This window comes from Eschscholzia californica, unplaced genomic scaffold, assembly GCF_041429995.1.
Source record: "Eschscholzia californica isolate CP2 unplaced genomic scaffold, dmEscCali1.0.p SCAF_2, whole genome shotgun sequence".
Taxonomy (NCBI): Eukaryota; Viridiplantae; Streptophyta; class Magnoliopsida; order Ranunculales; family Papaveraceae; genus Eschscholzia; species Eschscholzia californica.
In genome coordinates, this window is record NW_028238309.1 from 21,843,366 (window position 1) to 21,869,480 (window position 26,115).

General features: G+C 37.7%; 1 protein-coding gene and 1 long non-coding RNA gene across 6 annotated transcripts; one reads left to right on the plus strand and one right to left on the minus strand.

The window, feature by feature from the left end:
* Positions 1 to 470: 470 nt before the first annotated feature.
* LOC147556895 (uncharacterized) lies at positions 471 to 26,115 on the minus strand. 5 transcript variants are annotated; one of them, XR_015233647.1, is made up of 12 exons: positions 26,000 to 26,115; positions 22,480 to 22,556; positions 22,295 to 22,396; positions 20,807 to 21,879; positions 20,509 to 20,637; positions 20,279 to 20,343; positions 20,094 to 20,180; positions 19,943 to 19,991; positions 16,523 to 16,602; positions 13,891 to 14,965; positions 12,727 to 12,943; positions 471 to 897 (listed from the first exon to the last, which is right to left on the minus strand). It is a non-coding gene; the product is annotated as an uncharacterized LOC147556895 (long non-coding RNA). The 5 variants fall into 5 exon arrangements; XR_015233644.1 differs by having other exon boundaries at positions 13,891 to 16,602; XR_015233645.1 differs by having other exon boundaries at positions 13,891 to 16,185; positions 19,943 to 20,180.
* On the plus strand, positions 18,253 to 18,725 carry LOC147556896 (Ribosomal protein S12/S23 family protein). The gene is given in 3 exon segments (XM_086664264.1): positions 18,253 to 18,575; positions 18,577 to 18,682; positions 18,684 to 18,725. Coding segments are annotated over 3 exon segments (471 nt in total).

Below are 26,115 nucleotides of genomic sequence, written 5' to 3' on the forward strand. Positions count from 1 at the left end.
TAGGGAGATTCGTCAAACCTAAGAGATCAATGACATATCAAGTATTATTCAATCTCAACTCTGTATAGAATGATAACTGGTGTTAGTAACAAGTTGATTGTGAAACTCCAAATTTTTCTTGCCAAATGGGATATTGAGGTTAAACATAGTGTCTTATGTCTGAACTTTCTTCTAATTTTAACTGGACAACATATTAAATCAACATAAACATCAAGATTTTGAAGATAAATTTTACATTTCTAAGTCAAGAAGGAAAATCCAACTTGGGATACGTTTATTTTTTATAGATACTTTTACATTTTTCTATTTTATGAGTCTAGTTATTGTTTGATTCTTTTTCTATTTTACGAGTCTAATTGCACTCATTTTGGAGCATTTTATTCCAAGTATTGGAAAAAAACACTTCAAGCTAATCTCTCACCAACCTATTTGCACATATTGCCAACATATTTTCCCATGAGCCCTGAAGATATTCATATACAAGTTCATTGATACATAAAACCATGAACAAAAACACTAACAATGTGTTTAAAGAAACATCTAACTGTCTCAGTAGCATTTTTTTTTAAATACATCTATCTACACAGACAAAAATCAGTTTCTCACTCTAATATGTGGTACATATATTAAGAATATTTATCTAATTAAGCTCCTTGAGGAAGGCAGCTAACGAGTTGAGTCCAATCAAATTAAAAAAATCATCGAGGAAAAACAAACATTAAGGAAAAGGATTATATAAAATTTCTAATCTTCGAGCTCAATGATCTTCACCACTGAAGAATCACCCACTTTCTCACAAACAACATAACTATCATGTGAATTGATCACGCCCAAAGCCTTGTCGTGATCAAGAGCTGCCTTCAAGATTGACTCATTTGTAGCAGTAGTCCATTCAACCTGGTTAAAATACTATCAGTTAGATTAAACCATAAGAATTGAAGTCATTTGTCAACTATTTACCTTCTCCACGTTAATAGCCTTGTAATTGCAATATGGAACCACCTAAATGATGGAAATGAGATGACCATAGCTTCACTATTATCGGAAATTTATATCTGGAATATTTGTGTTCGAGTTTTAGCGGAAAATACTATTGTTGGGTCATATTGGGCCTAAATCAACTCGTAAGCTATATGAAGTGTTATGCCCAATCGGGATTAATGTGAACAATACGAGTAATCCAAGACAAGCAATAGGAATAGTAAAGAACAATAAAGAACAGAACACAGAGATTTACGTGGTTCGGTTGGTGAGACCTACTCCACGGCGACAACGGCGTGATGATTTCCACTATGATAAGCAAACAAGTTTACACAAGAGATTCGTGAGATTGTGTCTTACTGATATCTCCTTAGGGTTTAGTTTATATAGCCACTAAACCCTAACCCCACCGCCTCACCGACTCTCTCTCTACAACCGACATTATACACGAATAAACACTAATCACCGACATAAGCCTACCTTCGCATTCCAGCTCTGTCTCGGAGTCCAGCTTTGCCTCAGAGCACTGCTTCGCATACCAGCTCTGTCTCAGTAATCAGCTCTGCTAATGGGTTCGATACCAATCCATATTCGAGTCACTTTTAACAATTCTCCACCTTGACTTGAATATGTTCCTCTTGACTTAGATCTGCCACCATCATAGCTCAGCGCTTCTGAGCCATCGTCGCTCCTTCCCTGCTAGGGCTAACATCTGGAAAACCCAATCAAGTCTAAGCAATGCTTAGACTTGAAAGTTGTAATTGCCTTCGTCAGCATATCTGCTGGATACTCTGACGTAGAAACCTTCTTCATCATGATCTTTCCTTGTTCAATCACGTCCTTGATAAAGTGATACCTGACGTCAATGTGTTTAGTTCTCTCGTGATACATTTGATTTTTGGTCAAATGAATAGCACTATGGTTGTCGCAGTAGACCTCTGTCACCTCCTGCTTCAGGCCCAAATCGCGAACTAAACCACTCAGCTATATTGCCTCCTTCACCGCCTCTGTTGCTTCCATGTACTCAGCTTCCGTTGTAGACAGCGCTACCACCGACTGCAACACTTGCTCTCCAGCTAATGGCACTCCCGGAGAGTGTGAACGTATAGCCCATCAGCGACCTCTTCCTATCAAGATTCCCAGAAAAGTCCGAATCTGCAAATCCAACTACCGAACCAGAAGTGTCAGCCCTTCTGTCGTAAACCAAACCAAGCTCCGCAGTTCCTCCCAGATACCGCAATATCCATTTCACAACCTACCAATGACCTCTCCCAGGTCTGCCCATGTATCTACTTACTACACTAACAACATGTGAAATATCAGGCCTTGTGCACACCATAGCATGCATAATGCTACCTACTGCATTTGCATAAGGCACCTGAGACATGTACTCCGTCTCGTCATCAGTTGTTGGTGACAGTTCCCCCAAAAGCTTGAAGTGTGCTGCCAATGAAGTACTGACAGGTTTTATCTCAGTCATACCAAAACGTTTCAACACCTTCTCGATCTACATTTTCTGAGACAAGAACAGTTTCCCAACAGATCTGTCTCTCCGTATCTCCATACCCAATATCTTCCTTGAGGCACCCAAGTCTTTCATCTCAATCTCACCCTTTAACTGACCCTTTAACATGTGGATTTCCGACATATCCTTGCAAGCTATCAGCATGTCATCCACATACAGGAGTAGATACACATAAGAACCATCCGATAGTTTCCTGTGGTACACACAACCATCATACCTGCTTCTGTCATAGTCGTTTTTAACCACAAACGTGTCAAAACGCTTATACCACTGCCTAGGAGACTGTTTCAGTCCATACAAAGACTTCTTCAGCAAACATACCTGGTCTTCTTTCCCGATAATTTTAAATCCCTCCGGCGGATGCATATAGATTTGTTCCTCCAGCTCTCCACGTAAGACCGCAGTCTTAACATCCAGCTGCTCCAATTTCATATCATACAAAGCAACCATAGCAAGTATCACTCTAATAGTGTTATGTTTTACAACAAGAGAAAATACCTCATTGAAGTCTATGCCTTCTCGCTGTGTAAACCCCTTAGCTACTAACCGTGCTTTGTAACGTGCATCTTCCACCCCTGGGATTCCTTCCTTCTTCTTGAAAACTCATTTGTTACCAACAATCTTCTGACCCTTAGGCAGCTCGGCTAATTCCTAGACTTGGTTCTTCCGAAGAGAATCAATCTCTTCATTCATGGCAAGAGACCACTGTCGTGAATCATCGTTCCTCATAGCTTCTTCATAGGTGCATGGCTCACCTCCATCTATGCTTTCTCCCACACTAAGTGCAAATGCAATCATATCTGCCATCCCATACCTTTCCGGTGCCCGGATTTCTCTCCTTCCCCTGTTCCTCGCAACACTGTACTGAACCAACTCTGGTTCAGCTTCCTCAGCTTGCTCATCTACCTGAGGCCAAACCTCTACCGGAGTGTCTACCTCAAACTCCACCTGCTCTCCATGATCTTACTGCTCCACCTGTTTACCAACACCCTCCCGAGCATCTACAGCCGTTACCTTCTGAGTTACCATGGCTAATTCGTCAAAAGTAACATCTCTACTTATGAGAAACTTCTTCGATTTTCCATCCGGATTTCACAACCGATAACCCTTAACTCCAGGCTCATACCCAAGAGATACACATTTCTTAGCCCTCGGATCAAGTTTACCTTCCTTAACATGTGCATAAGCCGAACAACCAAAGGTCCTCAAGTTCTCATAATTACCAGGATAACCAGACCACACCTCATTAGGAGTTTTACACTCTATAGATGTATAAGGGCAAATATTCACCAGATACGCTGCCATGTTCACTACTTCAGCCCAGAACACCTCCGGCAACCCTGCATTCGAAAGCATACAACAGCTCGTTTCAATAGAGTTCTGTTCATACGTTCCGCCACCCCATTCTGCTGTGGGGTCTTTCTGACCGTATGGTGTCTCACTATCCCTTCGTCTGCACAGAACCTATTAAACTCGTTTCCGCAAAATTCCATGCCATTGTCAGTCCTCAAGCGTTTGATCAATTTTCCAGTCTGTTTCTCGATCAAGGTCTTCCACTGCTTGAACTTGACGAATGTCTTATCTTTGCGTTTCAGTATGTAGACCCATACTTTCCTGGAAAAATCATCTATCAAGGTTAAGATGTATCTACCCCCACTATGTGAGCTGACCCGAGAGGGACCCCAAAGATCTGAATGGATGTAATCCAGAGTTCCTTTGGTATTATGAACCGATGTACTGAACTTTACCCAACATTGCTTCCCGAAGACGCAATGTTCACAGAATTCCAGTTTTAAAACCTTCTGCCCACAGAGTAAACTCTGCTTGCTCAGTATAGCCATCCCCCTTTCACTCATATGCCCTAACCGCATATGCCATAGCTTGGTAGTCTCAACTTCCTTGTCTGATGATGACACCGCAACAGATCTGGTAACTGTGTTACCCTGTAGCAAATATAGACCATTCCTTTTTAACCCCTTCATAACTGTAAGACTCCCCTGCTGCCTCAGCTGGCTTCTTCCTAAGCTCAAGACAATTCCTTTTGAAGTGCCCTCCTTACAATTAAAGTATCTGTACTTCTTTAGTTTCGATTTAGACCGAGAACGACCCTTCCCATCGACCACATGCTGCGACCTTCCCCTTACCACCAAACCATCACCTGAGCTGCTTTCTTCCATTGACCTCCGTCTCAACTCCTTCGAGTTCAATGCTGCTTTAACATCCTCAGAGGTTGTAGTTGTTTTTCCAGACATAAAAGAATCAAAAAAGCTTTCATATGATGGATGCAGGGATGCAAGCAATAGTACTGCCTTATCTTCTTCTTCGAATTTGACATCTATGTTTGTCAAATCTAAGAAAACTCGGTTGAGTTCATCCATATGGTCTTTCAACGATTCCCCTTCTAACATCTGTAAACTAAATAATTTATTCTTTAGATACAAACGATTAGTTAGAAATTTCGTCATATACCTTGTCTCCAGCTTACTCCATAGCCCATTGGCTGTAGTTTCCGTCGCTACTTCCCGCAAGACCTCATTGCTCAAACAGAGTAGAATCTGACCATGAGCTCTCTCCATGAGATCTTCCTTCTCTTCTTCTGAAAGTGATTCAGCGAGTGCAGCCTTCCCATTCAACGTCTTCCGCAGACCCTGTTGAACTAATACTGCTCGCATCTTAATCTTCCAAAGATTAAAATCGTTACTTCCATCGAACTTCTCTATCTCGTATTTCGCCATCACATAAACCTCGAAACCACAGCTCTGATACCAGTTTGTTATGCCCAATCGGGGTTAATGTGAACAATACGAGTAATCGAAGGCAAGCAATAGGAATAGTAAAGAACAATCAAAGAATAGAACACAGAGATTTACGTGGTTCGGTTGGTGAGACCTACTCCACGGCGACAACGGCGCAATGATTTCCACTATGATAAGAAAACAAGTTTACACAAGAGATTCGTGAGATTGTGTCTTACTGATATCTCCTTAGGGTTTAGTTTATATAGCCACTAAACCCTAACCCCACCGCTTCACCGACACTCTTTCTACAACCGACATTATACACGAATAAACACTAATCACCGACATAAGCCTAGCTTTGCATTCCAGTTCTGTCTCAGAGTCTAGCTTTGCCTCAGAGCACTGCTTCGCATACCAGCTCTGTCTCAGTAATCAGCTCCACTAATGGGTCAAAGCTTTGGTAGGTTGTACCAGGTTTGATATCAATCCATATTCGAGTCACTTCTACACTTCTTCTTCTCCAACTCGATCCCTACTGTTGTTTTTGATGAAAAATCATAAAAAACACATGATTTTGAAACTTGTTTTTCAAAATCATTAATCCATTAAATCCGTTTTCGAAAATCCTTTTTCAAAAAACTCAAAATCTAATGATTCTACACATTGCAATACTCATTTGAGTACGTCTAAATCTAATTAAAACTAATCAAGAACGTGTCCGAGTCTCTATTCAAACTAATCTATCTAATAAATCAAGTATGATTTAATTTGTTCTAGTCAAAATTAATTACATGCAAATGGCTCGTGATGCCACTATTAGGTTTTGTACGTCTCTAGGACTACATATCATCTAATCAATGTTGTAAGCGGAATCTCAATCATCATATGACTAACACTAGTTATCCAGTAAAATATGCATGAACTAATAATAAACTAAAACCATAAAGAGAATACCTGGATTCGCTTTTCTCGAATTAGATTCCAACTCCTTTATCCCGAAGATGAGAGCTTCATATGTAGCTCCTCTACTTGAGACACCCGAGTAAGTGACTTGATCCCCCTTCTTTGTTGTCCGCTAGAACTCCATTGAAGGTTGAGAAGAAGAACCATTCTTCTTGTGACTCCATAGATAGAGTGAGAGCTTTTTCTCTAAAACCCTCTCTCTTCACTTGGCCGTATATTGTGAGAGAGATGATGTTTTCTCCTGAGAAAAATCTAACCCTTTTCCTGAAGGATAATGCTACTCAGACTCCCAAAGTACAGACAAAGTCAAGAATGTAAACATTTTGAGGGCATTGGTTTTATTCACCTTTACCAAAATAAAAGTGATTTACAAATCTTTAACCAAATAGTGTGTACTTTCTTGACTTTGTTTGTACTTTGGGAGTCTGAGTAGCATTATCCTTTCCTGAACTCTAATGACCCTTATATAGAGAAATCCTAATGGGAGCCTCACTCAAATTAGGTTTTAATAAGAGTCTTAGAAAAGATAAACACCCGAATTTCCCTTAATACCCTTTTAAGGGAAATTAGGGTTTCCCCTTAAAATGGTGTGTGGTCGGCCACTTAAGCCCATTAATGGGTTTGGCCTGGCTGGCCCACTCCACACTATGGCCGGTTCAGATCAACCCATTACTGGGAAATTCGGGTTTCTCTTTCGAGCCCGATTTTTTCTATCTTTTTGGCACTATGAGACGGGATCATATCCATCTATAGGCAAGATCGCATGAGTCAACTCTCTTCGATCAAGCTACAACTCTTTGGTGTAACCCGTTGTAGGATCCGCGGTCTATGTTAGCCGCAGATTACCGAAGTGATCCGACGATCGTAAGCGGCTTTAGCTAAGAATTACGACCCCAAATTGGACCGGACTAGATGATCTTCCGGATAAAGTCATCGTTATTGTAACTGACAAACTGTACGCAGTGCCACCTTGGTCGAAGGACACTCCTTTGGAAGGACATCTCCTTCAGATCGAAGGACTATATCCTTCAGTTTGAACAATTTTGAGACGCTTTCAACTCCTTGAGGGCTCTCTTGTGGATCTAATTCGTCTTGTACGGGAGGATCTTCGAGATCTTCCATCTCTACCTCTTTTCCATATCTATCGGCTATGAATAGATAGGAACCGCGATTTCTAACATTCGCATATCACTATCAGTTTTTTGCTCAGATCGAATTTCTTCGATATCTTATATTTTTCCCTACTGTCTTCTTGAAAAAACTCTTATTTCAAGAAAGACACCATCACGAGCAACAACCACCTTATTCTCTGATTGCTTGTTGGAGAATCCCAGTATTTCTTTATCCCATAAAGAAATATTTTTCTGATATGCAAACTTGGTCCTCAGAAACCATTTATGTCAGGTTCATATCTTTAGACCTTAAGAAAAGATCACTTTGGAACCATTCCAATCCCATACTCTTATGGTGCCTTTTCAGCTTTAGACGGAATGTGGTTAGGTAGGAAGAACGACTGTGTTTAAAAATATATCCCAGAAAGTGTTCGGAAGATTGGCCTATACCCATCTTGATCGACTCATGTCTAACATGTTCGATTACTCCCTCTGGACTCATCACCCATATGATGTGTTTGTTGGAGCAATGTGAGAAACTATTTCTCAACTTCTTTGATGGTCATCAAATTTTTGGCTTAAATATTCACTATCTCGATCCAATCGAATGACTTATATTTTTGTCAAGTGGATTCAGGTTAACTCTAGTTAGTGTATTAATAGTTATTCATGCATCCGTATGTATGAAGACTATTAGTTCATTAGTCATGTCTCCCTTTCAAAACGTGACTTTGCCAAATAATCCTTTTGAACAATATTCACATGTGTCTTATGATTCTAAATCATTCAGAGTTAGAAGTTCATACAATTGGATCTTCTTCATCTGTCTTATGTTAATTTGACGCAATGACAAAACCAGAATTGACCAGTTTGAAGCCTTTGATTATAGCCTACATTATCATTAACGTTTTCATTTCTCATAGAACTGACTTTGTTAACTTAGCACTTGATGAGACATGAAAATGTCTCATCTGATTCTTTTAACTCGGGTTAGTTAACCCATTTCGAACAATTACTCTAATGAATTACTTGTTTCCCTTGTCTAGGTGTCTTCTACGGAATTTAGCGCGAAAAAAACATAAATCCGGGAGAAAGACACGTCTATGGGCATTTTAGTCATTTGGAGATTATGGTAGTCTGGTGATTGGCAGTGTTGATGCTCGGATGAAAAGTATAGCCCAAGACAAACCCAACGGCGAAAGCAGAAGTCAAATTGGAGTCCGGATGAACAAAATAGAGCGGGTCAAAATTTAGGCCATAAAATATTCAATTGACCATCTACTAGGAGACACGTGGCTTCATATGGGTCCCATGGCAACTTGTTGCAATGTTCCATGCCACACCTTATAGTTTTCTTGATAGGCAACTTGTTACAATGTTCCATGCCACACCTTATACTTATCACCCATATATATTTTATTATTACGTGACCCTTAATAGTTATTTCTACATAAGGAAAGAATTGTTTAAAAAGGATGATACAGATAGAAAGAACTGAATACTGTTTTTAGGAAGATTGGAGATGGAAAGGGCGAGAAGAATTTTAGAAAGAGAGAGCCGAATATATTTTTTTTGTTGAGAAAGAATCAAGAGCCGGGATTCGGTTGAAACTGGATTCTAGAGATATAGGACTGACATTGGGCTGCCCTTCTTCTTCTATATATATTTTCAGTGAGAAAAATATGAGGATCATCTTGGGTTGGCTGGAAAACATGAATCTCTTCTTTTTTATCTTCTCTAGAGCTTCAATGCCATAATCTGTAGAGAGAGAAGAGAAGAGAACAAAGAGCAAGAGAGAAACAGGGAGACCGGGAGCATCATCTCCTCATGAGCAAAAACAGGTTCATATAACCAGAGTGAGAGGATTGAGTTGTTTCCTCCAATTGTACAATAACAGAGAAGAAGATAAGTAGAGTTTAGAGAGAAGAAAGGAAAATACAGAGAAGAACATAGAAAACAGAGAGGAGGAACAGAGTTGGATTTGGTGAAATATTTCTCTAACTTCGTTTCTTTTCATCTCTTGTATGTGATTAGTTTATGGTATTTATGAGTCTCTAACTCTTCATCTAGAGTGGAAGACGAAGCCCCTGACATTTTTCAATAAAATACTCTTACCCTTTTCATGATTATCTATATTGGTGCTTGATTGTAGATAAAACTGTTTATCGATTTCTTCGAAAAATAACATTTTCTTCATTGATTATTCTTTTGATCTGATATATCATATTTAGAAAACTTTCTTTAATGATCTATGGTTAATGATTGATAGTCAATAGTTGAGGGGTTATTATGTTTTAATCGAATTCGTTATTTCTTAAATATTTCAATCGTAAAGATAAATCTTCCGATATTTGGATAATGACGATTTACCAAATATTGAGTTATAAAATTAGACATTCATGATAGGTAAATGTGAAATTATTTATCGTGTAGTTCGAGGTGGACTCAGCAAGTCTAGCTTTTTATCCTCATAAGTTTCTCCATTAATCATATTTTCGTCGCTTATTAAGTTTGTTATTTTTTCGTTACATCACCAAACCAATTTTAAAAGAAAACCTTATTAGTTATAGGATTTAGAATAGATTGACTTAGACTCTGAAGAACGAACCGGTCTTACCGGAACTATTACTTAAGGCCCATATACTTGCGGGTGGTGACCTTTTAGGGTAACCTTTTAGGCCCATCAGCACTAGTTCAAAACATTTAATATTTGTAGAAGAACATAATAACTCTTATTAAGTTCTAAGCTAGATCAATGTCTAAGAGAAGACTTTGATCCCACTCAGCATCCTTAGCAATCATTTGCTTCTGTTCCCTTTTGGATCTTTTCTCCTTTTAGTCAAGTATGTAATTCCCTTGAGCTCCCACTGAGCCGCACATCCGGGTTTAAACACCAGATGCAGGGAGTCTACCATACTTGCTAGATTAACATGGTTAACGAAGATACAAGAACCGGAATCGTAATTCTGTTTCTTTTGTCTTCTAGGTACTTTGGGTAGTTTCCTTTAATGGTCTAGCCATTGCTTTTTAGAAACATTTATACTGACCCTTTGTTCTTTTGTCATAAGAACTCTTCTTATATTCCTTCTGAATCTCAAGAACTAGCTTCTTGGATTTGACGTTCCTCAATGTTCTTTTCAAGACGACTTTCTTAGAGGTACCGACCTCTCCATTCACGACATCTAGTAGAACTCTTCCTTTAGTCATCGAATGATTGTGTATGCATCCATATTATTAATCTCTATGAAAGAAAAAAAATTTATGGATGTTCACAAAAGACTTTTCGGATAATCACATCCTACTTTTATCCTCAGTTGTTGAAGTAGCAGTGAACATTAGGAATGGGATATTCTCGGACGTTTTCTTTGTTTCGAATTCGAAAACGTTTCTCGGATTCCTTTCCAATCAAGAAAATAACTTTCGTTTAATTCATTCTCAAGGTTGAATAATGCGATTCCAAGACGCCATTTCTTTGAGGATAAGCGTACTACGACACTGCCCTTAACCCCGTCGTCCTGGGTGAGTAACTCTTTACTGGTCATACTCTTACGACTCTCGGTTGATGAATAACACGTTTATCTCTCAAATTCATCCTTTGCCTCGAAGTCCAAAACCCTTTTGTCGACTCGTTGAAAATAACCATTTAGACACGTAGACCTCTTTATAGGTCTACTCGTATTGTCCCGAGGTAAAAAGATGACACCCTTCGGAGGCAGACCCACCATCAATGAACAAGGGCGCACCAGGTTTCTTAATCTGGGTAAGCTTTACTCAAAATTCTTTTGGGGACTTTTACGTTTTTATCATGCAGGCATTACTGTGAACTCTAACATAATCATCCACGACATAAAAAAGTAAATGCGCGCGAAAAAAAGTAAATGCGCGCGAAAAAATAAAAAAGTAAATGCGCGCGAAAAAAACGTAAATAAAAAAGTAAATGCGCGCGAAAAAATAAATCAAGCAGACTAGATCCTAGTATAGCCCCTAACTTAAAAGATCTAATCTTCTTAGGTATTCTCCTGTTTCTCCATAGTTCGCATGGATCTCCATCCTCAAACCTCCATTGATGTCTCCCATTTGCACCACGATCTCATCTTTTGGTTCTTCAATGGACTCTTCAAACCCTTAACTACAAGACTAAACGATTCGCAGATCGTATAAAACTTGAAATGAAAATAAATATTACATCGGACACACATTTGTGCTTGAAAACAAAAACATAACACTTCTATGACCATACTAGTCTCCCCATTCACATTCATACATACACAATAATATGACATTTATATTATAACAAGGTATTTATGAGATTCGCTTCTAAGGTCGAATCTATTCTATGTTTGCTACATTCTGAATAGCTATTTGGAAGGAACTATTGACATCTATATGTCATACGTGCTCTAAGTTTGACTTTCGTAAAATTCTAACTAATGGCGCGTATCGGTTTTATCCTCAATGATTTCTAAAATCTTGTTTTAGGAAAAACTATGTTTGGGCCTTTAGATGGCCTGGGTCAGTTTTGAAAAAAATTTGCTTATCTTTTATAATTTCCAAAATCAATTTTAGGAAAACTTTGTTTTGGGCCTTCGGATGGCCCGAAACAATTTGGTAGAATTTAGGTGGAACCGAGAGAAAAAAACATTAAAATACGAAAAACTCCCGCTCGGGTCAAGGCCCGAAAATATTTAGCCTGTGGTCCGAGACGGTCTCGGAATGCCCGGGGCAAGCCTCTTTCAAGGCCCGAGACACTCTCAGGTCAAGACCCATGGACTTGGTCCGGGCTCGGTCAAGGCATGCCTTGGTATGGCCCGAACAAGTTATGGGCCATAGTAAGCGTGTCTTGGCCTGGGCCAGACTAGTTCTGGCCCATATAGGCTAAAGGCGCGGCCTAGTCGTAGGCCAGGACATGGGACTGGACGCGTCCTGGACACGTCCGGCCAGGACGGCCAGTGTTTAGAAACTTCTAAATTGCTCATGTTTCTTTCCCCTTTGTCTTTTGCTAACTTTAGCTGTTGTTCCATGCTTTTGGCAACTTCACCCTAATTTGATTTTCAAAACTTCTAAAATTTACGAAAATCAAATCCTCTTTTGAACTCTTTTCAAAACCAAACTTCTAGGGTTTTAATCGTTGAAACTCTTTCAAAAACTTATTTGATTACGCCTAAATCTCATTCAAACTAATCAAATTGATGTTCGAATCTATATTCAAACTAATCTATCTAATAAATCAAGTGTGAATCTAATTCGTCTAGTCAAAGTTAGTTCGTGCAACCTGCTCGTGATGCCACTGTTGGGCTTTTTACGTCCCTAATGTTGTAAGCAGAATCTCAAACATCTAATGTTTAACACTAGCTACCAGAATCGCATGCGAAAAATAAAGATGAACTAGAAACTGAAAGAAGATTACCTTGATCGCTTTCCCTCGAACTAGATTCCAATGCCTTTATCCCGAAGACGAGAGCTCCCATTGTAGCTCCTCTGCTTGAGACACCCGAGCAAGTTGACTTGATCTCCCTTCTTTAATGTCAGCGAGGACCTTATTGAAGGTTGAGAAGAACTATTCTTCTTTTGACTACATAGATAGATTGGACCATTTTCTCTAAAATACATCTCTATCCACTTAGCTGTATGAGAGAGAAAGAGATATGATTTTCTCTATGAGAAAATTCTACACTTTTTCTTTTCTATAATGGTCCTTATACATAGAAACCCTAACTAATTAAAATCACATTCAGATAAGGATTTAATCTGAATCACAGAAAAGATAAGTCAGAAACTCTTTCTGACTGAGAGTCCTAGATGGGAGGGTTTCCCATCTATGGGTTCCCTTACATGTGGTCGACCAGACCAGCCCCCTTAATGGGCTTCCTTTTCGAGCCCGTTTCTTTCTAACTTTTTGGGCGTATCAAACTGGATCATATCCATCTATAGGCAGACTCCCACTAGTCAACTCTCTCCGATTAAGCCACCACTCTTTGGTGTAACCCTTTGTAGGATCCGATCTATGTTAGTTCTGGATTACTGAAGTGACCCGACGATCTTAAGCGGCTTCTGGCTAAGCATTACGATCCCTAATTCAACCGGACTACATGATCTTCCGGATAAGGTCATCGTTATCCTAACTGACAAATTAATCGCATTTCCATCTTGGTCGAAGGGTACTCCTTCGAAAGGACATCTCTTTCAGACTGAAAGAATATATATCCTTCACAAGTTGATCTTCTAATGTAGTCGACACTTTTTCGTGCAACTAGTTGTAAGATCCAGTCGTAGTTAGCCACGGGTCATCTAAATGAGCCGCATATCTTATTTGCTTTATAGCTAAACATTACATCCCTAAAACGGCCACACTTCGTGATCTCCACTCTTCGTCCTATCCAACAAGTTGAACGCATTGCCATTTGATCGGAGGACATATACTTGAGGATTATTTTAGTTTTTATACATAACACTTGATTTTTTTTTCCTAACTACCACTTAGGGAGATTCTTAACATGACAGAAGAAAATATTAGTTCAGAAGACCTTAGCACTATATTAAATCAACATGCAAACCAAAATGGGAAGCTTACCTCATAAGGCCTGAAATCGCACTTTAAATTCTTAGCATTTCATAAGTTCTTAGCTGTTCAAAAGGAGAAAAAAAGAAAAGAACAGAGGAATTCAATATGAAAAGAAAAACCACCTGAAAGGAATTCCCCGAAGGAGAACCGTGGGTTGTTAGCTACAAGAAGGTGCTAAAACAATTAGAAAGAAATTTAGAATGTGTATCTTCAGCCAAACTCGTTATGTTCTGATCGTGACAAAATATTTATAGATAATTATAGTACCGACAACTTAATAAAACAGAGGAATACGTGTTCAAGTCTGGGAACCAATTAACATTCATCTCCAAAATAAATTTTATTAAAATTATTACCAACCGCTAGTTTTTGTTCTTAATTGCCTTCATATTTTTTGTTTTGGTAAAAGTTATTATTATGACAGTACATTGAGGTTTACTTTAAGTACAGAAAATACTTGACAGATATTTATTTGTTTACCCTAGATTCAGATCATTACTAACCAATGTAAAAGTTTGTTAAAGAAATAGATTAGAGGCTTGATCTGATATGAGAAATTTGTTTAACTCATGACATAACAACCTCTGAAACTTAAACGAGATGCTTGTTCTGTGACGTATGAAGGATGAATTACTATTTAAGTATGGTATCTACATATTAATGTTATGATGCCTAATTAATCTGATATTAGTGGCTAATGGAGCAAGTTTAGCAAAGAAACGATAAATTGGACTATAGTATCTTGAAGTCAGAAGCTATACACTAACTAAATTCTGAGAAGAGGAATAATATATCATGGTACGGTTATAGTATTCCTAAAGGATTGTAAACAAATAACTAGGAAGCTAATGCATTCTATAGAAATTCTAATTAAGATATGTGCAAAATTTAATAAGAGTTTTCTATTCAGTTTGTTCATGAGCTGCCGACTTGATATTTTGATACACTGCAGATATTTGTGGAAGACGAAACAAAAGTTGGAAATGGATCTATAATAATGAAAGTTCTGTAATAACAATAAAGGATATGTTAAACAAACCTGTGCATGTAAAATATGATCGAGTTGTATAACAGTCTTTAGCATCTGAAAGGGCAATGCTCACTAAAATTGGTGACGAAATTTAAGTTGGATATCCATAACCAGAAAACAAGTAAAAAAAGCAGTGAAAAACACAATTACAACATGATTCTTCAAATTAGTGTTGTTGTTCTTTTCCAAATGCAGAACTACAATGATTACTATTGGAACTCGGCAGTAAAAGAAGCAAGAACACGGTATTCTACCTCATTAGAAGAATGGGAAACGTTTGGTTGTTTCTTAGAACGCCAAGAGAACGGACTGTCTACCAAGCATGAGGAAATAACCAGTCGTGGAACGACAAGTAACAGGATAACTTACCCAATCAGAGTTGGAAAATCCTGAAATTATCTGAGAACTAGCTGAAGAAAGGAGAATCCCATAATTGAGAGTACCTTCAAAATAGTGTAGAACTCGAGTAGCAGCATCATATGAAATGTGCGGTTGAGCAACGGTAACATAAAGAAGGCGTCCTATTATACGACAAAAAGAAGTTAGATCGCTCGAAAGGGTACTGTCTGTAGCGGGAAATTAGATCATCCAATGTATACTTCTGTTGGGAGAGGAAAATCCCTTTAGGAGACCGCGTGACCTCCAGGCGAACGAAGTATTGAAGATGGCCTAGGGTTTTAAGAGAAAATTGTTTCTCGAGAAGGAGACGAAGGGAATGAATTTCCATAGCATCGTTCGCAGTGATGATGATTGCATCAACATCGACAAGAATACATACAGAGGCCGAAACCCGAAAATAACAAAAAAAGGGAGTGGTCCGAGGAAGATGGAGCGAAGCCAACAGAAAATTTGACGAACCATTGATGGATGCAAGTTTCAAACCATAAACAGATTTGTTCAAGCGGCAAACACGATTCTCACCAGTATGGTGAAACTGGATGGTATGTTCATATAAACTTCTTCGTGTGAGTCAACACCTCTATTTCGATAAAGCATTTGGCAACATGATGTACCTCGTGTGAGGCTCTTTTGGGTGGGTTTGGCTTCCAACCAAAACCTTGACAAACACGTTGAATTGGGTAAACTGACAAGAGAGCTAGCTACCTTTACTATATTTAGTCATGAACTAACTGATGAGCATCACTCTAGCCAAAAGAGCAATGCAATTCTTCCAAATGGTGTATATACAAGTGTAAAAAACCAACGCTGGACACAAGTGTAGCACTCCTCACTACGTAAAACATGAAAAGATACTCCCCTATTTGTTTGTTATCCTACATTAAAAACACGAAATAACTTGATTACCTTGTCCTTTGCAATATAATCATTTACTAATAACCCAAATCTTTATTGTGTGATGTGGATCAATTAAAATTGCATTACTAACATCTACTTAAGTGTTTATATCTGAAGAGGTAACAATCAAACAGTTGTTACTTATTATCACAGGTTTGAAAATTTTAATCGAGATTATTATACTTCTTATGAATAGCACTTCATCTTTTTCTATAACTATCCCTTAGGGAGACTAACATAAAAGAAGTAAAAACTATTTAGGAAGACCTTAAAATTAAATGACTTCAACATGCAAAACAAAATAGAAGAACTTACCTCATGTCACCGAAATCACATTTGAGGTTGTTAGCATTTTGATCAGCATTGCTGCTCTCTAGAAGGAAAAGAAATACCACCTAAAACATATTAAAAAGCAATTCAGCTAAAAGTGGGTACATTATGATTGTGATAAAAACCTAAATTAATCTAAAGAAAATGAACAGAAAGGAGCTCACGACATAACAAAATGAAGGATTATGTGTTCAACAACAACATGTGTTTAACCATCTTCTCCATCCTTGGGATGATACAAGCCCGACAAATCTATTCCTTTTGAGAGGCTAATGGAAAAATAATCTGGCTGGACTGGATGATGGAAAAACCAGCTACCATTCAACGATCAAATGCAATACGTAATGGTACAGACATGGACACGCAAGATTAATTAAATATGAGGGAACAAAGCCAACGATAAAAGTTGTGCACGCCCAAAAGATTTAATCAAACCCACAAGTAAGCAAGTAAACTACCAAAATTTGATTATGGGAGAGGAAAAACTCATAATTATTTGGCAGTCTTCTTTGGTACCAATATCGACTCCTTTCAGTTGAGTTGCTCCTCTCGAGAATTGGTCTAGGCGCATTAGGGAGCCCGGTCTTAACTCTTTCTTCTGAGTGGTATTCATTCTTGTTTTGGAGAACTTTCAACTATCAATGGGATTTCTCGAGAATTGGTCTTGACTTCCAGGGCAGCTTTGCGTGAATAATTGAATGGTAAGCAGAAACTATATGAATTCACCTTATTACCGGGGATGCGAGTTATTTTTTTGGAAAGGCAGTAGCAGCTCTTCCATCTCGCGATGGTCGAGCAAGTTAACTTCTATACCACAACATTTCTGATTCGCTGATCCTGATCCTGATTTCTAAGCTCGAGTTCGTATGACTCAGTCCTTTCATTCGCAAGCTCCTGTCTTCCTCCCTTTGGTCGAGTAACTTCGTTCCCATCTCTTTTTCTTGGGTTGGGGAATTCCAGCTATCAAGGAGACTAACTAAAAGCTAGGGGAACCACCTCTCCCTTACCTTAGGCTTAGGTCGAGCAGCTCAAATAGTCTCCGTCTATCTAGAAATTCTTCCTGAAGTCCTCCAACATCTTCAGCGCTAAAACAACGCACTTGTTTCTATGAATCGATTGAAATAAGGACTTACTACTGCCCCATCTAATTATGTTGTAAAAATCTCTTGAAGCTTCCGATGCCTTTACTATTACGGGCCAAAGTTACTCACCGAATTGATGCCCTGGCACCTGAAAGGAAGTCGGGATTTCGATCCTTATTTGTTTGAGGGGTTGAGGGGGCAATCCAACTGCCTTGAAATAGATTTTTTGCCTCGTCTTTTGTATGAATGATGGCTCCGTGGAACGAAAACATCATATGTCGAAGAGAAGGAAGCTCCTGATATAGGGTAAGCAAACTGAAATAGCCTGATCGTAGCTCGCATACTCTACTCCTCGATACGAGAAACTTCTATTGCCATATCTGTTTCACATCGGGATAGGAATTAACAGAAAGAACTTGCTATCCCAATAAGACATTCAAGCAAGACCCCGGGGGGTTCAATAACCTGGTCGCTATGCCTAACCTTCTTCCTAATTGAATGAGTAAATGAACTATTCCTTCTCTGTCTCACACTCACTACGAGATAGATAACTCATAAGGAATCTCCAGCCATTAGTTAGCTCTTCCTTCTGCTAGCCTGGGAGTGAGTCATACGAACTCGACCAAAAGAAAGATGCCCCGTAGAAACCAAGGGGATAGCCGCTTCACAATCAATCATAATAATGCTGCCATTTTCCCATCATTCAACCTACGGTGCTCCAATCTTACTTCGAACAAATTCTACATCTATTGGTTTAGTAGTCTCAAAAGAAAGAATAAGAAGAACCTTCCTACCAAGAAGAAGTGGTTCTTTCTTGTTGCCTTCAGTTCATTTCAGAATACTTCAATTGGTACACGCAAGAATTCAGCTCCACGTAAGATAGCCAAAGTACGGTTGAGCAATCGACATGATATATTTGCTCACATTCCGGGCGAAGGTCATAATTCGCAGGAACATCGTATATGATGTGAATAAGAGGAGGTAGCTGAAACATTCGCCAGGTGTGAAATCCCATTGTATCCGAGGAGTCAAGGATTTGCTGGGAATTCCGGATCGTAGAAGGGGGCAGATCTAAATATGGTGCGGAAAAACCCAAATTGATATGAATGGAAAATGCCCGGAACTTGGTTTTCTCGGTCAGTCGAGGGATCAGCTAACCAAATAGCACGATTCTTTAAATAAGTGCAATTGCATCTTTTTCAACAGCAAAACTGGAAGTCCTTTCGTATAGTATCAGAATGACTACAACAATTACTATCGGTCAGTTTGATTAACCACATAAAGACATCATAAACAGTGGCCGGTTTCTTGTGAGGGTTGATTTAGAAAGAGGTTTGATGTTTTAAAAAGGGTTGAAACTCTAACGAAGATCAACTATCAATAAAATGGATTTTCTACCATGTAAAAAATAATATTCAATTCATTTCAAATTGAGGTTTTACTGTCCTAATTGATTTATTCTATCCGTAACAGAATAAGGAATCAAAAGTCGAAAAGTTCTGGCTAGAACTGCCGAATCTTTTCGGTTTTGGAACTATAGTGCACGAAATCAGGGGTACAGAAATTAAATGTATAATTTCGGCAGTTATTTGCGAAATTTCAGTGGAATGCACATAATTCGTTAAAAGGCATTTCAAGTCCCCAATTAAACAAAAACAAATAAACTAAATATGAAATCTAGAAAATTTTCAAGTCAAAAGTGTGGAAAAGGAAACAAACATATTCTCCGAAATTCTGAAAAATGAAACCAAATTTATTCTTAAAAATATATTTCCAAGTTCGAAAATTTTATTATTCCTTAAAGTAAAATGCTAAGATATTCAATCAAGGAATATAAAAAGTACAACCTAAATTGAACAAGATAAAGGTGTTGGAAAAAAAAAATGTATATGCATAGATTTGTTTTATGGAAATATATGTTTATAACTAAACTGTTTTAATTACGTATATCTTCAATTTAAAGTGCATATTTTTATATTGCTTAAGTCGTACTATAATAACCTCCAAAATTTAATCAAGGAATATAAAAAAATATCATCCTATAATAACCTCCAAAATTTAAACAAACTCGGTAAATATTGTTTTAGTTTCATTTCTACTCTCCATCGATTATTGTCAAGGACTCAAGGTCGTTTTGTTCATATATATATATATATATATATATATATATTGAAGTGGCCAGAATCTCTCGGTTTTGGTAGCAACCTAAACGGAAGGTCACTCGCACGACAAAACAAGATACGTTAAAGATGGTTTTAACAAATCCCAATAAAATAAAGAAAGCACTAGCAAACTGAGACAAAAACAATACTCAAAATTTTACCCGTTTGCAACAATAGGGCCAGCAGAGTAATCCAACGCATTTGCGATCACTTGATGAATAAGGTTATCATAGATGAAACATCCATCGACGTTTAGGACAGTACAAAGTAGTCAACCCCAAAATAAGGAAGATACCTAACAGAGTATCGAACCTTTATAACCTGCATCAACTTCAGATGGGGGAGCCTAAGCTTTGTAATCCAACAGCTCTAGCAGTTTGTATTGGTTTTCAATGCCGCCTGTAAATCCATTAACAAGGTGGTAAAAAGAAGAATTCTAATTTCTAAGTATAGGGTAAGAAAATGAGAAATTGGAAACAATTACGAAATAGAATTACCGACACAGAAACGACAAGGTCTATAACAATGTCAGTATTTTTCGGCAACCAAGGTTCAGAATTCCCTACAACATGAAAGGATGAAAACCCCAATAGTCTAAACAATAAACGTTATCATAGCAAAATATGAAACCAGTGATGAAGCATTCCAGCTGCCAAATATGTTAAATGTACACTTTCAAGAAATATATTTGGAATAATCCTGTATTCTGTAGGCAACTATAACTTACCACTACTTTTTTTGAACTTCTGACGGTTGAAGAGTATTTTGTTATTGAAACAACATAGGAACACCCAATTTAGGATCCGCCGATCCGTAAGACAAATAACTTGTAAGTAACTTATAGTGCATCTCCCGCCTGAATGGTAAATGGTACAAGAAAGAATGGAATATCTTCAACAGCAGAGCTGAATGTATTTGACTTGCTATTTGAAAAATATTCTATAAATATTAGGTAACTCGTATGAAAGTAAACTTCGGTAAAAAAAAACCCCAAACTGTGGCCCACTCAGGTAAGAAATGCACACCTGGTTCTCTGCAAGCATTATATACTTTGACAGTTCAACATTGGGTTCCTTCGCACTGGACTGGAGTACTTCCAAGTTCCAAGATCTCCGAGAGTGACCAAAAAAAATCCCCACTGTCTCAGGGCACATTAAGGGACTAATGTGCCAAAATGTTGCCTTCCTAAAACGCTGAGGATTGCTCAAGTAACACTTACAGACCCAGCTCTCTTCCGACAACCAGCGAACACTTCGACAGTTTTACAATGGGTTCCTTCCCACTACAATACTTCTCTATATCAGTAGAAAGTGACAGAACAGTTCGCAAAATTTGATACCACATAACTGGGTCTCATTTATTACCTCTACGACAAACATAAAAGTATTTCAACTTCTTCAGGAAAAACGATGGCTCGGGTATAATTTGCAGACCTAGATATCTCTGAACAACCAACATGCACTTCGACAGTTCAACAATAGGTTCATTTCCACTCAACTACTTCTCAAGATCATTACTAAGTTACTGAAGAGTTCTAACAGCTCGTTTGTAGTTCCAAAAGATGAGATACAGGAAGCTGTGTCTCTGCTTTGAACAAAATACTGAGCTGCAAGCCAAGAGGACATGCCAGAGCAAATATGCATCATCAAACATTTATGATGAATCAATAAGTCATTATTAGTATATTATATATCTAGACCAAATCATTAGTTGGGACTGAACAAAAAAGTTTGAAGACAGGAATAACGGGAGGGAAAGGCAAAAAGGTCGTCGATGCGACACTTCATCTTGACATAATTATAAGACATTTAAGATGGAGAAGAACTCTGATCTTTAAACCAACACAATCTCAATGTACTAAATCAGCCTACGAGATGGGATTTTTTACCGAACTGCAGCAAATAAATAATTTTTAAATCCAGAAAAAAAAACTCATCAGCCACCAGTAGCATTTCACTCCAAATGATTCTCCTTGTCTACCATAAAGGGTGTAGTTCTTGTTTGTGTAGAACATACATGGACTAATATAAAATGCAGACCATTGCGCACCAGCAGCCGTCAGGGGGAAGGGGGAGAATTCGTATCATAAGCATTGTACCTGTATCACCAGTGACTGATCAACCCCTCAAACATGGTAAGAGGGACTACTCCATCTTTAACTCCTTAACTAAAAGTCTATCTTTTTTTTGAAACTAAAAGTCTATCTTTTACTCCTAACTTGACAAAACAGATAAACAAGTCTTAGGGAATAGTTTTTATACAGGATAGAGAACCGCACCCAAGAAAGCTAACTTCCACGTAACAAATGTCCTAAAAAGTTTTGCTAGACTGTCTTAGATTGCATTTATTTGTTCCACTAAACTATCAATCACAAGCTTAAGTTCCTTACTGAATTTGGAAGTATGGTTCCTCTTATATTAGATGTTTCCACTGAATGTAGTAATAGAATTAGAAGTGTACTTCCAGAGTTCAAAACAAGGTATCATAGAAAAGTATTCTAGTAAGTTACTTACATTATCGTTTTTGTTAGAGTGCATCCATTTGTCCATTCATTTCAAACACATGATAGTAGGTATCGAGCTTCAATACATGAAGGCCGAATCCGTCAATTAACTCTGACAAAAAAGACCATATTTACTTTACAATGCGAACGACAGAAATGCGTTTGCCATAACATTAAACAGATGGTTTATTTCACCGTTGTCAAGGAGCTCTAGTCATTGGCAGATAGGCAGTGGAAGGCAGGAGCCAACATATTGCATTTTCTCTTTTCAACTACAACATGAACAATGAGTTTTAGTATACATAGTTGTTCATGTTCAATCTCATCTTCACCGAGTACGAAAAACAGGATTTCGAGGACAGATTAGACATGATTTGCAGACCCATCTCTCTTTGGACAACAACGATGCGCTTTGATAGTACCACAGCGGGTTTCATGTCAAATTAAAGAGACATCACTGCTGTCAACAAATCCAATATTTGATTGAGTCTCATTTGTCGCATGCGACAAATTCCAACACAGTAATGAAGTCAATTGTTCCAAAGGATGACATGTGCCAACAATGATGGCTTTCTTTAACAAAAAAATCCAGCAGGGAGAGGGGATGTGATTTGTTTCCCTCCAAAAGAGTTTCCAGCGTCGTATAATTGAGTCTCAACAGGCTTACAAATTTCAACACAATAATATGATAATGCCTTCTTTTTATACAAAAAAAATGCCACCAAGGGGGCATTTGTTCCCCTCTAGATATATCCAAACATTTGAGACAAATATGAATAAATTCAGTGTGTGTATCCAAATGTATGCGACAAATGAGACTCAAGCCAACTGCCAGCCACTGTGTGTATTCAAATGTATACCAACCTTAATCTCAAATAGGACACACATCTTTGGAGTCATACCATTATGTATGGAGAGACTTCTGTAATAAGTCTAAACAAAGATAAAAGAAAGAAAACAAAAATAAATGAAAGAAAAGAAAAATAAATGAAAGAAAACAAAAATAAATGAAAGAAAACAAAATAAATGAAAGAAAACAAAAATAGCATCTCCATACATAATATGTACATACAGTGCATTCATAAACAAAAGCCCACTGCCAACCACGTTTGTAATCAATGGATACCAACCTTTATCTCAATTCTCAAATAGAACCCACATCTCTTTGTACCGTACCATTATGTATGGAGATATTTATGATTATGAAGCTTACAAAATAGTAAATACTGTTACTAAAAAATAAATAACTATATATCGAAAAAAAGAAGTCTTTGCACACATTAGTAGCCACCAAGATACAAATACTGCCTACAGCAACCTCGATAGGGGCCATTGCCAACCTTAGTCTCGCATAACCCACATCGCAAATGATATTCTCGATAGAAACCCACACTTTTGTTGCTATTCTCACATTACCCCACATTACTTGGTAACTTACTGCCATGTGTGCAATGACTTGTTAAATTAGAAAGTTTCACCAAAACATAATATCGTCCAAACGATACCATTACGTATGGAGATACTTCTGTAATAAGACTAAAAAAAATAAAAAGAAACAAACAAAAATAAATGAAATAAAACAAAAATGGCATCTCCATACATAATATGTACATACAGTACATTCATAAACTTAAGCCCACTGCCAGCCAGCGTTTGTAATCAATGGATACCAACCTTTATCTCAAGTAGGACCCACATCTCTTGGTACCGTACCATTATGTATGGAGATATTTATGCTTATGAAGCTTACAAAATAGTAAATACTGTTACTAAAAAATAAAATAAATATGTACTGAAAAAAAGAAGTCTTTGCACACATTAGTAGCCACCAAGATACAAATACTGCCTACTGCAACCTCAATAGAGTCCATTGCCAACCTTAGTCTCACATAACCCACATCGCATATGATATTCTCGATAGAAACCCACACTTTTGTTACTGTTATCACATTACCCCACATTACTTGGTAACTTACTGCCATGTGTGTAGTGACTTGTTAAATTAGAAAGATTCACCAAAAAAAATAATATGGTCTAAACCATAGTCTTAAAATCTTAAAGTTTTAGATTTGAGTAATAAGACTTAACAAAAATAGGAAAATCAATTTTTTTTAAAAAAGTAGAATCCCCATACATCATATGTATAATCATAAACTTAAACCAACAGCCAGCAAATGTTCGTAATTAAACTGACACCAACGTTATCTCGAATAGGACCCAGATCTCTTAGTGTCCTACCATGATGTATGGAGATACCTATGATACAAGTACAAAAATATTGCCTAATGCAACCTGAACAGAGTCCATTGCCAACTTTAATCTCGTATTTGCCACATTATAAGTGACTTGTTGTAATGTGCAGACCAACTTATTAAGATCAGATTTCAACATATTTAGAAGTCGAACCACCATTTTTTACATATTGCAAGATGATATTCTCGAAAGAAATCCATTTTTTACACATTACCCCACATTACTTGGTAACTTACTTTGATGCGTATGCAATGACTAAACAAAAATAGGAAAATAAATAAAAGAATCTCCATACATCGTATGTATAACAATAAACTTAAACCAACCGCCAGCCAATGTTTGTAGTGAAATTGATACCAACGTTATCTCGAATAGGACCCACATCTCTTGGTGTCATACTATGATGTATGGAGATACCTATGAAACTTAAAAGACAGTAAATATTGAGTCTTTACATACATCAGTAACCACCAAAATACAAGTTTTGCCTAGGGCAATTAAGATATAGTCCATTTCCAGCTTAATCTCGCATCAACCGACATTTCTAGGTAACTTGTTTCAGCTTGTATACCAACCAACTTATCAAAAATAGATGCAGCATCTGTCTAACCGCCAACTTAAACTTATCACCAATGATATTCTAGGATCAAACTGATGTATACTAGTGGTATACTGTGGTGCAAGAAGAGACTGGAACACCTATTTTTGTCACATCAAAACTGTACCGTGAAAGTAAAACTTTTGCATAAAAACGGCAAAGAACAGAATCCTTGAATGATAGAGTATTCCCAATTGCTGTTAAAAAATACAGACTACACGAATCTTAATTTCAAAATTAATAAAGTTCCATAATTATTGGCGGGACAGAAAGCAAAGCAAGAAAAAATATTCTCATATTCAACCCTAGCCACCAAACCCGTTACACTTACAGCTTAGAACAACGAGATCAGATTAATGAAGAGATGCATAGACCAGATGACTTCTAATTCCTCATATATATTTTCAAGCTTCAATGAATGAATTGGACTAAAATGAATGTCGACAAGAATTACTAGCAATATCCACCGACAAAGAACCAACAGTCATACATACCTATAGCGAGTCAACTCAATGAGATTTCAAGGTTTCCCTCATGTTTAGACTAATTGGTGGATGAAAGAAGCCAGAAAAGATATATTTTCTTAATGTGAAGAAAAACATTGATTCAAAATTTTCTGATCGAACCACTCAACCACAAGGAAACTAGGGTTTTATAATATAAAGATTTAGCCATCCTTTTGTTGCAATACCTAAAGAGGGAGAGAACGAGACATTTCATGAAAAGAGTAGCTAGATCCGGTTTCTTTTTAGGGTTTTCAAAAACAAATATCGAGAACAAGCATAAACATTCATCAATTAGGGGTTCAACCATGGATATGAGAAGAGCGATAAATGCAGAATTTATTAGGGTTACGAATCATACCCTTCTCTTATCAAGAAATCAAGATTGCAGCTCTTGGTGTCTCTATTATCCGTCGCCTTTCTCTCGTCGCCCGTTCTCGACTCTCAACCCTTTCTCTCGTCGCCCGTTCTGAGAGC